This window comes from Engraulis encrasicolus, chromosome 13 (genome assembly GCF_034702125.1).
Source record: "Engraulis encrasicolus isolate BLACKSEA-1 chromosome 13, IST_EnEncr_1.0, whole genome shotgun sequence".
In the NCBI taxonomy this organism is placed as follows: Eukaryota; Metazoa; Chordata; class Actinopteri; order Clupeiformes; family Engraulidae; genus Engraulis; species Engraulis encrasicolus.
The window spans coordinates 34329118-34340134 of record NC_085869.1 but is presented as its reverse complement, the minus strand read 5'-3'; the positions used below and the strand labels follow the sequence as shown (position 1 = coordinate 34340134).

The following is an 11017-nucleotide window of genomic DNA, read 5'->3' as shown; positions in this document are numbered from 1 at the left end:
ATTATTCAGACAGGGTGTAGTCAGAGTAGAATAGTCAGCGTGGAGCTAGGAGCCAATGGTAGGCTAAAAGAATAGACAGCGTTAGGATTGCCCAAAGCGACCGTGCATAATGCGTGGTGATTTGCTGTTGGAAAACGGACGGGAGTCATAGGCATATAGCCTATTTGCGTGACCATCAGCAGAAAATCCTTACTAGGACACTTTGTTTTACTAAAAACAACACACAATGCATGTCAGCGCAGCTCACGGGGAGTTCTCCGACTGTTCAGCCTATCCGTCAAACATGGGAACACTGACGGGCTAGACCCGAAACCTTTGCATCCCACTTTTTGTTTCGGCCTCTCTTTATTTTCAGCTTTAAATGCAGTTTGACTGAACAGCATCAAGCTCCTGCGCGACTCCTTTATCTTCATACTGCATTTTTGATTTGGAATTACGCACCGAGCGAAACCTCTCAAGTTAGACAAAGGCGTGGACGCCATCTCTACATTTACCCATCAAACAAATAATCATTGTCCACTCAAGGTGTGTGGACATCTGATGAATAAAAACGTGAATGGTGAAATTATCAATTGGGCTGCTAACCAAGGAAGCAATGATAATATCGTAATGGCAAAATATAGGCTATGCATGCGCAATAGCAATTATAACGGCCAGCGGGGATGTTCAATAAGCCAGGGGAAAGGGGATGCCCCTGTTCCAACAGCAACAAGGTGGTCACCAATGCTGGTCAAATTCATTAAATTCCACCCACTAAATTTAAGATTAGGCTAATCAAAGTTGTGCAGCGAGTGAGATGGTTTGATCACAAAGCCATCAAGTTAATGGGGGGGGCGCTCAGCCCAATGGGACCATTGATATAGACGCTGTCAGCGCCTGCTGTTTTTTGTAGGCCTAGGCAACTTTTCGCTTCGCCATTTCAACTTGGCAAATGTCTCACAGAAAGCATGTAGGCTAAAACACGGTGGTGTGTTGGAAGAAACGCAAACGATCGAAAACAGGACCTCCATGGTTTTAACCGAGATTACCGAGATCCTTTTTTACCAAGGAGGATATTCACACCAAAAGCCCATCTAAAATCTGACACTTGTAGCCTATGCACAACAGACTGGCCATTGACTTCACACTGTAGACTACTCTTAATCTGACCTTGTATAGATTCAAATATTAAGGTGTAAACGTTGCGCATTGTTTATTTTACGCGTGGATAGGCTGTATTTTTCCCAGCATGATCTAATTTTTCAGTTGGCGCCACCAGAGGCAACTTCTAATAGCCAGAGGCTATTTCTAATCGCCATCCTTATTTTTTATGACTGGGATATTAATATGAACATATTTGTAACATTATCTTGACATTTCACTTCACCAAAAAATAAGACCGCATTGAAATGTAGGCTATACACGGGTCTAACAAAGCAAGCTGGATTTGCAGTGCCTACAGCTCGAGCGCGTCAATTAGGCCTAGTTCAGTGCACAGTTCTCAACGGGTCGGGTCAGCCCGACAAACCTTGGGTTCGGGCCGGGTTCGGGTCGAAAATATAAGCATATGGCTCGGGTCGGTTCGGTCCGCGGGCTCAATATTTTCCGCCCAGTGAAAAAAAAAAAATCAGTTCTGCTGTTTACCGTGAATCATGGCGAATTTCCCCTTGATGGGTCAGTAAAGCTAGGCCTATCTATCTAAATATATGTGGGCCTGCGTAACGAAGGTCTGGCAGGCTGCTGCATGCAACGTTGTGCGCAGTGCTTAATTTGTAAATCACAAGGTACCGGAACGCAAAACAAACATGACATCACAGCGATGATGAGTTGGACAGAGGTCCGTGAACGCACAGAAAAACTACACTGGCTACAATTACGCAAACGAATAAAAACGGGAAAAAAATCTTAGATGCAATTTTAACGATATTGAGTCCCATATCAGCTCATGGAACCATACTTTTGTTTCTTAATACAAGGGACGGTTGGCAATCCAATGGCTATTTTAAACAACAGCCATAGTAGCCTATTAAATACTGTAATGACAACAACCAATATTTTTAGTTTGATCGCTAACTTTATGCTTAGTAGTCTCAGCAAATGCAGTGCATGGAAATTATGTTTTCCCCATGAGGTGAAACGAAACCGAATCGGTCTTCTAGGCTACTACATATGGAAAGGACAGTGGCTTTCCAATTAGGCTATCCTTTCCCCGTATTCACACAACGTTGGCATATGCGTATTAAACGTTAAATCCACGCTTTGTTGGCGACTTTGTTGCATATAATTTGGCTAATCCGCATGTGCTGTTGCGATATGCCACTTCACTATTTAAATGGCTCGTGCACCGATGGTAAGCGAGCGGCAGCGAAGACGGCGATTTTTCCGGTAGACTTGACTTTTCACACTGACTGTCTGCTCGCGCTACGGTCTGGTTGAAAATCCCCCCAGCCAATATTTTATTTGGAGCGTGTAGGCCCTGTTTGAATGAAATATCACATTGTCTTTGCTGTTTTCGTGCTGTTTTCGTCTTGTAAGCAACTGTCGGGAAGGAAAGGCGCGCACACACATGGGAGCGCTCGCCAGCCGAGGAAGATCTCATCCTCTCACCTAGGCTATCTGTCTTTTTTGCTACATGGCTTATCCATGCATCAACCGTAGCCCAGGTGCCACTAGAAATTAGTAGGCTATGTCCAAAACCTTGTGTGCCGACCAAAATTTGATGAAACTTTTAAACAATGTTTGACACAGCCAGGCTTTCCATCTCATCCGCGCATATGAACAAACAAGGAGGGAGGGGCAACTTCACGTAGCCTACATTTAATCAGACACTCGGGATGGAAATGTAGTAAGCCCACATTTAGAAGTCAAAACAAAAGGTGGATAGATTGTTGTTGCCGTGAAGCATGAGGTGGTTATTGAAATCGCGCTGAGGATGATTCTGCTTAAATAGCAAGAACGTAAGTTTCCCCATTTTATATTATGTTTCTATTGTGGAAAATATCTTTTCACTTTTCACTAGGTTTTTAAGTGGGTTATGCAATTTACTGCACATAAGTGCCCTTAAAGACCCACCACAACCCGTCATTCTCCATAGGATAACGTGGGGAAACTCGACCCCCGACTTCGGGCATCGGGCCGGGTTCGTTTAGATAATTCCAGTGATGTGTCGGGTAACATCGGGCTCGGGCTTTAAAAGCCACGGGCCGGGTAGGGTCGGGTTGACATTTTCAGGCCCGTTGAGAACTCTAGTTCAGTGGTCCTTTTGGCGAGAAAGTTTGAAGCACAACGGAAGTCTACAGAGGAATATCGGTACTGTCAAATTCACATACTGTTTTATTTTCTAGAATATGATTATTTTAATTCTGAGGGCGGGAATTGGTCCATATACAAACGAAATTTCAGACCACTGATCTGCAGTAATCTGGCTATTCCAACGGGCTGCGCACTGAGTTCGGAGCGCGATTGTCCTCCGAGTTCGTCCTGACGACGGTTGTCAAGGGAGGTGCAAGGGGTCTATTGTTTAATTTGGAGTACACCGAACTGCTCTTAGTTTGTGTTTCAGAACCCTGATCTGAGTACCCGTTCTATTGCACTTTCCCGAAGCGAAGGTAGGAGCTTCAAAAGAATGAACCATTAGATTGATCTACCTTGATATTCCATCTCCGAGGGATCGGCCCTCCACTCCGTCTGTCCAGGGAAGTCCACCATCATCAGCCCGGTGGGAGTGAACGCTACATGACAACAGGAGGGAGCAGAAGGTTAATGATGCATTCATCCCCAACAGAGTGTTAAGCTCACATTACATACAAGTCAAGTCAAGTTAAGTGCTTTTATTATTACTATTAATAAAGTTTGCTTTGCCTGTGTTGTGTGTACTCTGTATCTTTCCCACAAGTTTCGTGTTGCTGATAATGTACTCGTTTGTAAGACCCTTTGGATGAAAGGGCCACAGTCATAATGAATGCTTTCCCAGTCATAATGAATGCTTAGAACTTGATGGTGGTAGTGGTAAGTATTTGTGAAAATAAACATTGTGAATGGGTAGCATGGATTCACGAAAAAATATTACAGTGCACATTTGATGGACACCGGCTTAATCAGTTCACAACTTAACAGATGAGAAATACAGTGGGGGCCTCACATTTCACCACGCCCACGCTACTGTGAGTGACCGATCCCCACTTGTGCTTCGGCTCTTTAACCGACGACTTCACTCGGACCCTGTCCCCGACCATGAAACCTGCGATGGGAAGAGAATATAGTTCAATATCTCTCACCCATAACTCTCCTTGGGCTGCAAACAAACCAAAATTCAGATTCTGATGAACACCTACACAAATAACAATCCCACCAAAAATAATGTTATTAAACAAAGACAAGTTATCATTACCGGTACATTATTACCTTACACTACACTTAGCTGACACTTTCATTTTATCCAAAGCGACTTACAGTCATTTTTCAGGGTATTGGTTGCAGTGCCTGGAGCAATGTGTGGTTAGGTGCCTTGCTCAAGGGCACTTCAGCCATGGATGGAGATGAAGGGGGAGGTCAGGTGAGATTCGAACCTGCAACCCCCGAGATTGAAAGACCAACTCTCTAACCACTAGGCCATGGCTGCCCCATCGGTTATTGGTTAAAATACAATACAGCAATATTTGGAGGCTAGTATTTCTAATGAACCATTTCTTCTTATGATTCTGGTTACATACATGTACATCCCTGCCAAAAAAGAATAAGATTAAACTTTCACTTAGAGAGTCACAGGTCAGAACAGTACAGTATAGTGATACAGAATATTCAGAGGCCATCAAGAGATCTACTCTAGAAGATGTAGAGAAATGGCAGCAACACATTTTGATGGTAATCTGAGCTGCCTTTGGGTGATTTCTACTCTTCATGAGTGCACTTTTTTCCCATTTAATATCAATATCTTGTGATTGCAATTATAACCGAGGTGTTCCTGCACAGTCCGTCAATACTCCAGTTCAGGCATCTGGAGGCACAACACTATACAGCTGAGCTTAAGGATCTTTCCAATAACTCAGCACACCCAGTACTGTATGAGGCTGTGGGAGCAAGGTTTACTAACGTTCCACGTCACACTCTGCTAGTTGGCCTCCTTTACACAATGGCTTAAAAGGTCAATTAATGCAGTGATCTGTTCTAGTCTAGAAGACACAGTGGGGTGGGAGGCATCACCTTGGTACTCCATCTCCAGGGGGTCTGCCTTCCAGTTCGCATCCCCAGGAAAGTCCAACAGCATCAGGCCATTCTGGGTGAACGCTGTGGGGCAGGAAAACAGCACAGACGGAGGATATATATGCATTTCCATATCTAATCTCCTGCCCTCGGCTTGTACTTGTGGCCTTGTGATGCGCGGCAAGACGCCGTTGACGATAGAAGTTTCATTCTATAACTCGCCAAAGCACAATTTAAAAGGTAATTTTCTCATTTGCAACCGGGATGCTGAATGAGGAAAAGTCCCCCAAAGGTTGTTGTGGATAGGCTGACCAGAAGGGAAACGTTATTGTTTTCTCCACAGAGACTTCAGCAACGCACAAGGCCACACACACTAGGTGAGGATGAGAGGTTACATGCAAGTTTGCATTAGAATGTTCAAAACTAAAAATTCCATTGGCTCTCACATTTAACCACGCCCACGCTGCTATGAGTGACAGATCCCCATTTGTGCTTCGGTTCTGCAACTGAGGCCTTCACCCGGACTCTGTCCCCTACCATGAAACCTGGAACCGGAAGAAAAGAGCAGAAGCAGAGAAATGATGACATGCTGTTACCATGACCTGATGTTTCACTCAAATCTATTTAACAAATTGTGTGAATTATTTTGAAAGTGAACCTACTAGTGAACTCTAGTTTACAGTAGATCATATTTGAATAATTCTTGAACAGCATTCTTTCTTTGCATCTTTTTTGTAGTTCATCAGAGTATTCCTTTCCACTTCTACCTCAACAAGTTTTACAGTGTGTTCAAACATTTTTTTCTTCTTTTGACTGCACGTTTTGTTGACCAGGGAGACCATTGTTATACAAAGGTAATGGTACAAATTTGGTGACAAAATGTACAAGATCACGCATTCAAAATTCAGCACACACATGGTGCGATCATCACTCACACACTAACTATTAAAGCCTTCAAAGGCAATTTTCTACCATGGCAACATGTTTTAAATTTGAATTGTCAAACTATGTACCGTACATGTATTTTTTTCTTCAGTTGACTGGACATTTTCTTAATGCTATAGACCAAAAGGTTCTCCACTTTTTTGAACACCCCCTGGACCTCATCATAAGCCTCACACCACCCCCTTGACCTCATCAAAAGCATGCCAACGCCCCCTTAGTATTAAAAAAATAGTAATAAGACTAATGTCTCACAATGGCAACTGAACACACACACCCCTCCCCCTCTCTCAGCTATCTCAATGCACAAGAGTGGAGAAGAGGAATGTAATGTATAGGTATGTAGAAGAGTGTATATGAATATATGTGTGTATATGTATTGTATGTGAATGTCTGAGGATGTTTATGTGTCTATGTGTGAAAATGGTGTCTATATGTAAAGAAGAAGGATCACCGCACACTGGTGGACTTAGTTTTGCTGTTTTTTATTTAGGTTTTTTATTTTGTTCACCTAAATAAAAAACAGCAAAACCAAGTCCACCAGTGTGCGGTGATCCTTCTTCTTTACTATGGATTACTGATGACTGCACTTCACCAGCACCTAGAACCTGGCTGTGCATAGAAGTTCCAGATCTTTGAAGACTTGGTGTCTATATGTATAGCAAATGAGATGTGTACAACAAGGTCTAACCTGATGGAACTGAACAGTCTGATGTGAAAACAAATATCCCAATGGTACAATAAAGAATCTAATCTAATCTAAGGCTCCCTACTGGCTCCTGGGGGGAGCTGTAGAGCCCCCGTTGAGAAACACTACTCCATAATGATGAAAACTGGCCTACTGTACCCTGCTGCTCCATGTCATTGGGGTCTGCTTTCCAGCCGGTCTCCCCAGGGAAGTCCACCAGCATCAGGCCGTTCTGGGTGAACGCTGTGGGGATAGAGGACGGACCACCCAGTCAGGCACAACGTCAGTAGAGTAGTAGTAGATTAAAAATATGGCATTGGTTCAACAGGAAATTATGTAATGGAAATTAAAGAGGAGAAGAAAAAAAAGTCTAACAACATCAGGGCATTCTGGGCCAGACCTACCGAGCCCTTAAAATGGAATTGGCTCCGTATGGGCTCCATACAGCCCACCCAGTCAGATGAGAAAGGCATTATTAGTGCTCGTCGTAGTACAGGAGAGGTCAGGTGCATAACACTTTATGGTGTTCGTAATAAAAATCACTGTTACCCCATTCATAAGTGCGAATGACATGAATTTCAATAACACCTCCTGACTCTACAGGTTGGAAGTTGAATTGTCTTGAACGTGTCATTCAAACTACAGATTGGCAAACGAAATCCTGTGAACTTCACAGCACAAAAGCACAAGACATAATTTTCCCTCACATTTGACAACGCCCACACTTTGGTGAGTGACAGAGGCCCACTTGTGCTTTGGCTCTTTAACAGAGGGCTTCACTCGAACTCTGTCTCCCACCATGAAACCTGGAACGAGAACAAAGAAGGAATCAGAAAAAAAGTAATCGCCACTGTAACGTTGATCTTTCAGTAAAATCAATAACAGTATCCCTCTGCACCCTACTTAACTCTGGGAAGAATAATATGGGAAGAAAAATATATGGTAGTATGCAAAGGTGGTGTGATAGAATGATTCACACACTGGGCATGAGCTCCAAAAAATATAACCTTTATTTCATTACAAACAGCAATGTTTGCCGATTGTAATGAAATAAAGTTTGTAATTGTTTTGAGTGTGGACAGTTCTATCACACTGTCTACGACTTTTATCTGGCACCTAGATCACCGTTTTTGTAGATGTGCACAACCTAACCTCCAAACGAGTATGCCAAGGTAGTACAGGCTAGTGGAGAGGAGCAGAAGATGCCTGTATACTGCATTGGTTGAGCACAGATGATATTTTCTGCACAGCAAAGTCAATCAAGCACATTCTGACTACATTTAATCTCTCAAAGTCAAGCCTAAGTCTCAAATTCACACTGAAAAAGCAAAACAATGCAAACACAAAGTAAGCAAAAACATACCAGACAACGTTCACTGCATCCATTGTCAGCTAAGGCAAACAAATTGCAAAATTGTACAAGAGATTTCAAGCACATGCTGCCAATGGAAAACAAAACATGTCCTTTTACCACAGTCCTTCGTAGACTCCTTGAATACGACTTCAGAAAAACTACAACTAAAAACGGAACTATAAAAAAGTAAGATGCTTAAAACAAAGACATATAAAGAAAGGGGAAAGACGGCTTTAAATGATAACATTGTTCGAACACAACATGACGGGTCTACCTTGGTACTCCATCTCAGAGGGGTCTGCCTTCCATGCAGAGTGTCCAGGGAAATCCACCAACATCAACCCTGTGGGAGTGAAAGCTACAGGACAACAGGAGAGACCAATGAAGGTTAGGTAGTATATGGTAAATGGACTGCATTTACCTAGCGCCTTTCCACTCCTTCAAGCACTCAAAGCGCTTTACATTGTATGCCTCACATTCACTCATTCACACTCACATTCACACAACGGAGGCAGTGGCTGCCACGTGGGGTACCACCCTGCCCCAGGAGCAATTTTGGGCTTAAGCATCTTCCTCAAGGACACATTGGTGGAGTCAGGCAGAGCGGGACTTGAACCTGCAGCCCTCTGGTTGCTGAAAAGGCTCCTCTACCACCACCGTAGGTGGTAGGTAATTGCTAAGGTAAAGTCTACACTGTCGCACGCCGTTTGTCAGCTAAGGCCGCCCTTTCTTTTATTCCCCGTTTGATTTTGGTATATTTCTTATAGAAAAAAAAATATGAAATGAAATCACACAGGGTCTCACATTTGACAACGCCCACACTGCTGTGTGTAACCTCTCCCCACTTGTGTTTCGGCTCTTTAACAGAGGCCTTCACTCGGACTCGGTCTCCCACCAGGAAAGCTGGAGCAGGAAGAGAGAGATGCAGAAACTTGTTAGCCCAAATGTCAAACCCAAACTGTTACCCTCAACTGTCATACAGCATTATAGACAATTGCAGAAACTCTTACCTCAACAGCCATATTAAACATAGCTTCATGTACGACTGCTACTGTAAGAATATCCCCCACTTTGGCCTGGAGATAATGACACTGACGCCACTACACATAGTGCCCTCACAGGGCCTGGATTAACATTTCTTTGCTTTTCTCTACTATTTTTTTTAATTTCAAAGAACTGACTTAGCATATCTGGCACTTGGTCTCACAAAAGCGCTGTGTGAACACCGACTATCTGTCCTCATAGTTATTTTGCAAACAAATAAACACTTTCGAAAAAAAATAACTTCCTTGGAGGCCGGTGATAACAGTAAGTAAAAAAAAAAAGAGTGATGGATTATTGAAATGCTCTCTTTTCTATTCATTATTTCTATATCTATAGGCAGATTCACCTTGCAACTCCATCTCAGAGGGGTCTGCCTTCCATGCACTCTGTCCAGGGAAGTCCACCAACATCATCCCAGTGGGAGTGAACGCTACATGACGAGAGGAGAGACCAGCGAGATAGACCAGCACAAAAGCCAATGCACAGTATTCAGTGATTTCAGTCATACATGGGAAGGTTAGAAGACAAATATCTACATAACACACCAGGGCTGGCCTGAGACCAAAAAACGACCCTGGCATTTTTAGGTGTAGACCAGCTTTATTATTTCACATCTATTTTTTTGTATTATGCTATGATTTGTTTTGTCCACTGTCTATATTCCGTAAAGAAAGACCAATGGTTCACCCATCTAAATTGTGGGCCAGTCTCAAACAGAAAATAAACAAACAAAAACATGGGCCCCTGAGGGCCATCAGGCAGCCCACCGGGAAAATGCCCTGTGTGCCAGACTAACAATCCATCTCTGTAACACACAACACAACACAACACATACTCTCTCTATTAAGCTTTATAATCAATCTGTTACAGAGAGAATTATATATTTGCATTTGCAAATAAGGCAAACATCTGCACAAAATCACAAGGGCCTTACATTTGACCACACCCACACTTTGGTGAGTGACTGATCCCCACTTGTGCTTCGGTTCCTCAACGGAGGGCTTCACCCGGACTCTGTCCCCCACCAAGAAATCTGGAACAGGAGGAAGACAGCAGATTAAAATAATGGCCTCATTAAAGGAAAATGGAAAAGTAGTCTGTCTACAGCTTCGATAACAGATTCAACTGTGCCCTACAGTACATGAGAAATTGTAAAATGTTTCAATTTTATTCTAACGGTTGCTGTCTGTCTGTTTTTGTCATGTAATGTTAAATAGCTTTTATTTTTTATTTTTTTTACATAATGAATGTCTGGTTGTCCCTGGAAATGTCAAATGGCGTAACAGCAGTAAAAAGTGTAGTATTAGGTATTTGATTTCAACTACTGTACATGGAGTGAAAATGTGCTTGCTTCTCATTCCATCACCTGAAAACACATTATATCAGGAAATGTCATAAAGATACAATACATTGTACATAAACTATACAAAAACACAATGTATGTGTGATGTATGAGTTATGTCAGATTTGAGCCTTTTTCAACTACAATTATCCATCAATCCTCTCTGCATTGACCCCTTTACAAACCTCTCTCTGCAGTGGAGACAGCAGTGTCACAAGACTGGGAGGCCGAGGCTTCGGGTGCTTCAGCTGTGTGATCTGTGACACGACAATGAGAAAATGTATTTCTATGCATACCGTATTTCCATGTGATTTATGTGAGAGCAATCAGAAGGCATATTTTTCTACGCAGATTTATATTTTATCTGTGTGACAACAACGAGACGAAAATAGTTTTCTATGCATACACATACAGCATTTACATGTGATCTGTGTGACCGGAACAATACAAGCGTGCATTTCTATGC

At 42.7% G+C, this 11017-nt stretch overlaps 1 protein-coding gene across 4 annotated transcripts in view; it reads right to left on the bottom strand.

Annotated features, from left to right (window-relative positions):
• Window positions 1-11017, bottom strand: part of LOC134461044 (uncharacterized) — a 33830-nt gene that overhangs the window by 15972 nt on the left and 6841 nt on the right. Inside the window, exons 5-15 of one of the 4 annotated variants that reach the window (XM_063213779.1) lie at window positions 10737-10808; window positions 10144-10242; window positions 9556-9639; window positions 8970-9068; window positions 8440-8523; window positions 7519-7617; window positions 6971-7054; window positions 5628-5726; window positions 5182-5265; window positions 4121-4219; window positions 3627-3710 (exon numbers count right to left, since the gene is read on the bottom strand). In XM_063213779.1, the coding sequence (XP_063069849.1) occupies window positions 3627-3710; window positions 4121-4219; window positions 5182-5265; window positions 5628-5726; window positions 6971-7054; window positions 7519-7617; window positions 8440-8523; window positions 8970-9068; window positions 9556-9639; window positions 10144-10242; window positions 10737-10808 (987 nt within the window). The remainder of the gene's footprint in view (window positions 1-3626; window positions 3711-4120; window positions 4220-5181; window positions 5266-5627; window positions 5727-6970; window positions 7055-7518; window positions 7618-8439; window positions 8524-8969; window positions 9069-9555; window positions 9640-10143; window positions 10243-10736; window positions 10809-11017) is intronic. The other 3 variants (XM_063213777.1, XM_063213780.1, XM_063213781.1) reach the window with 3 other exon arrangements.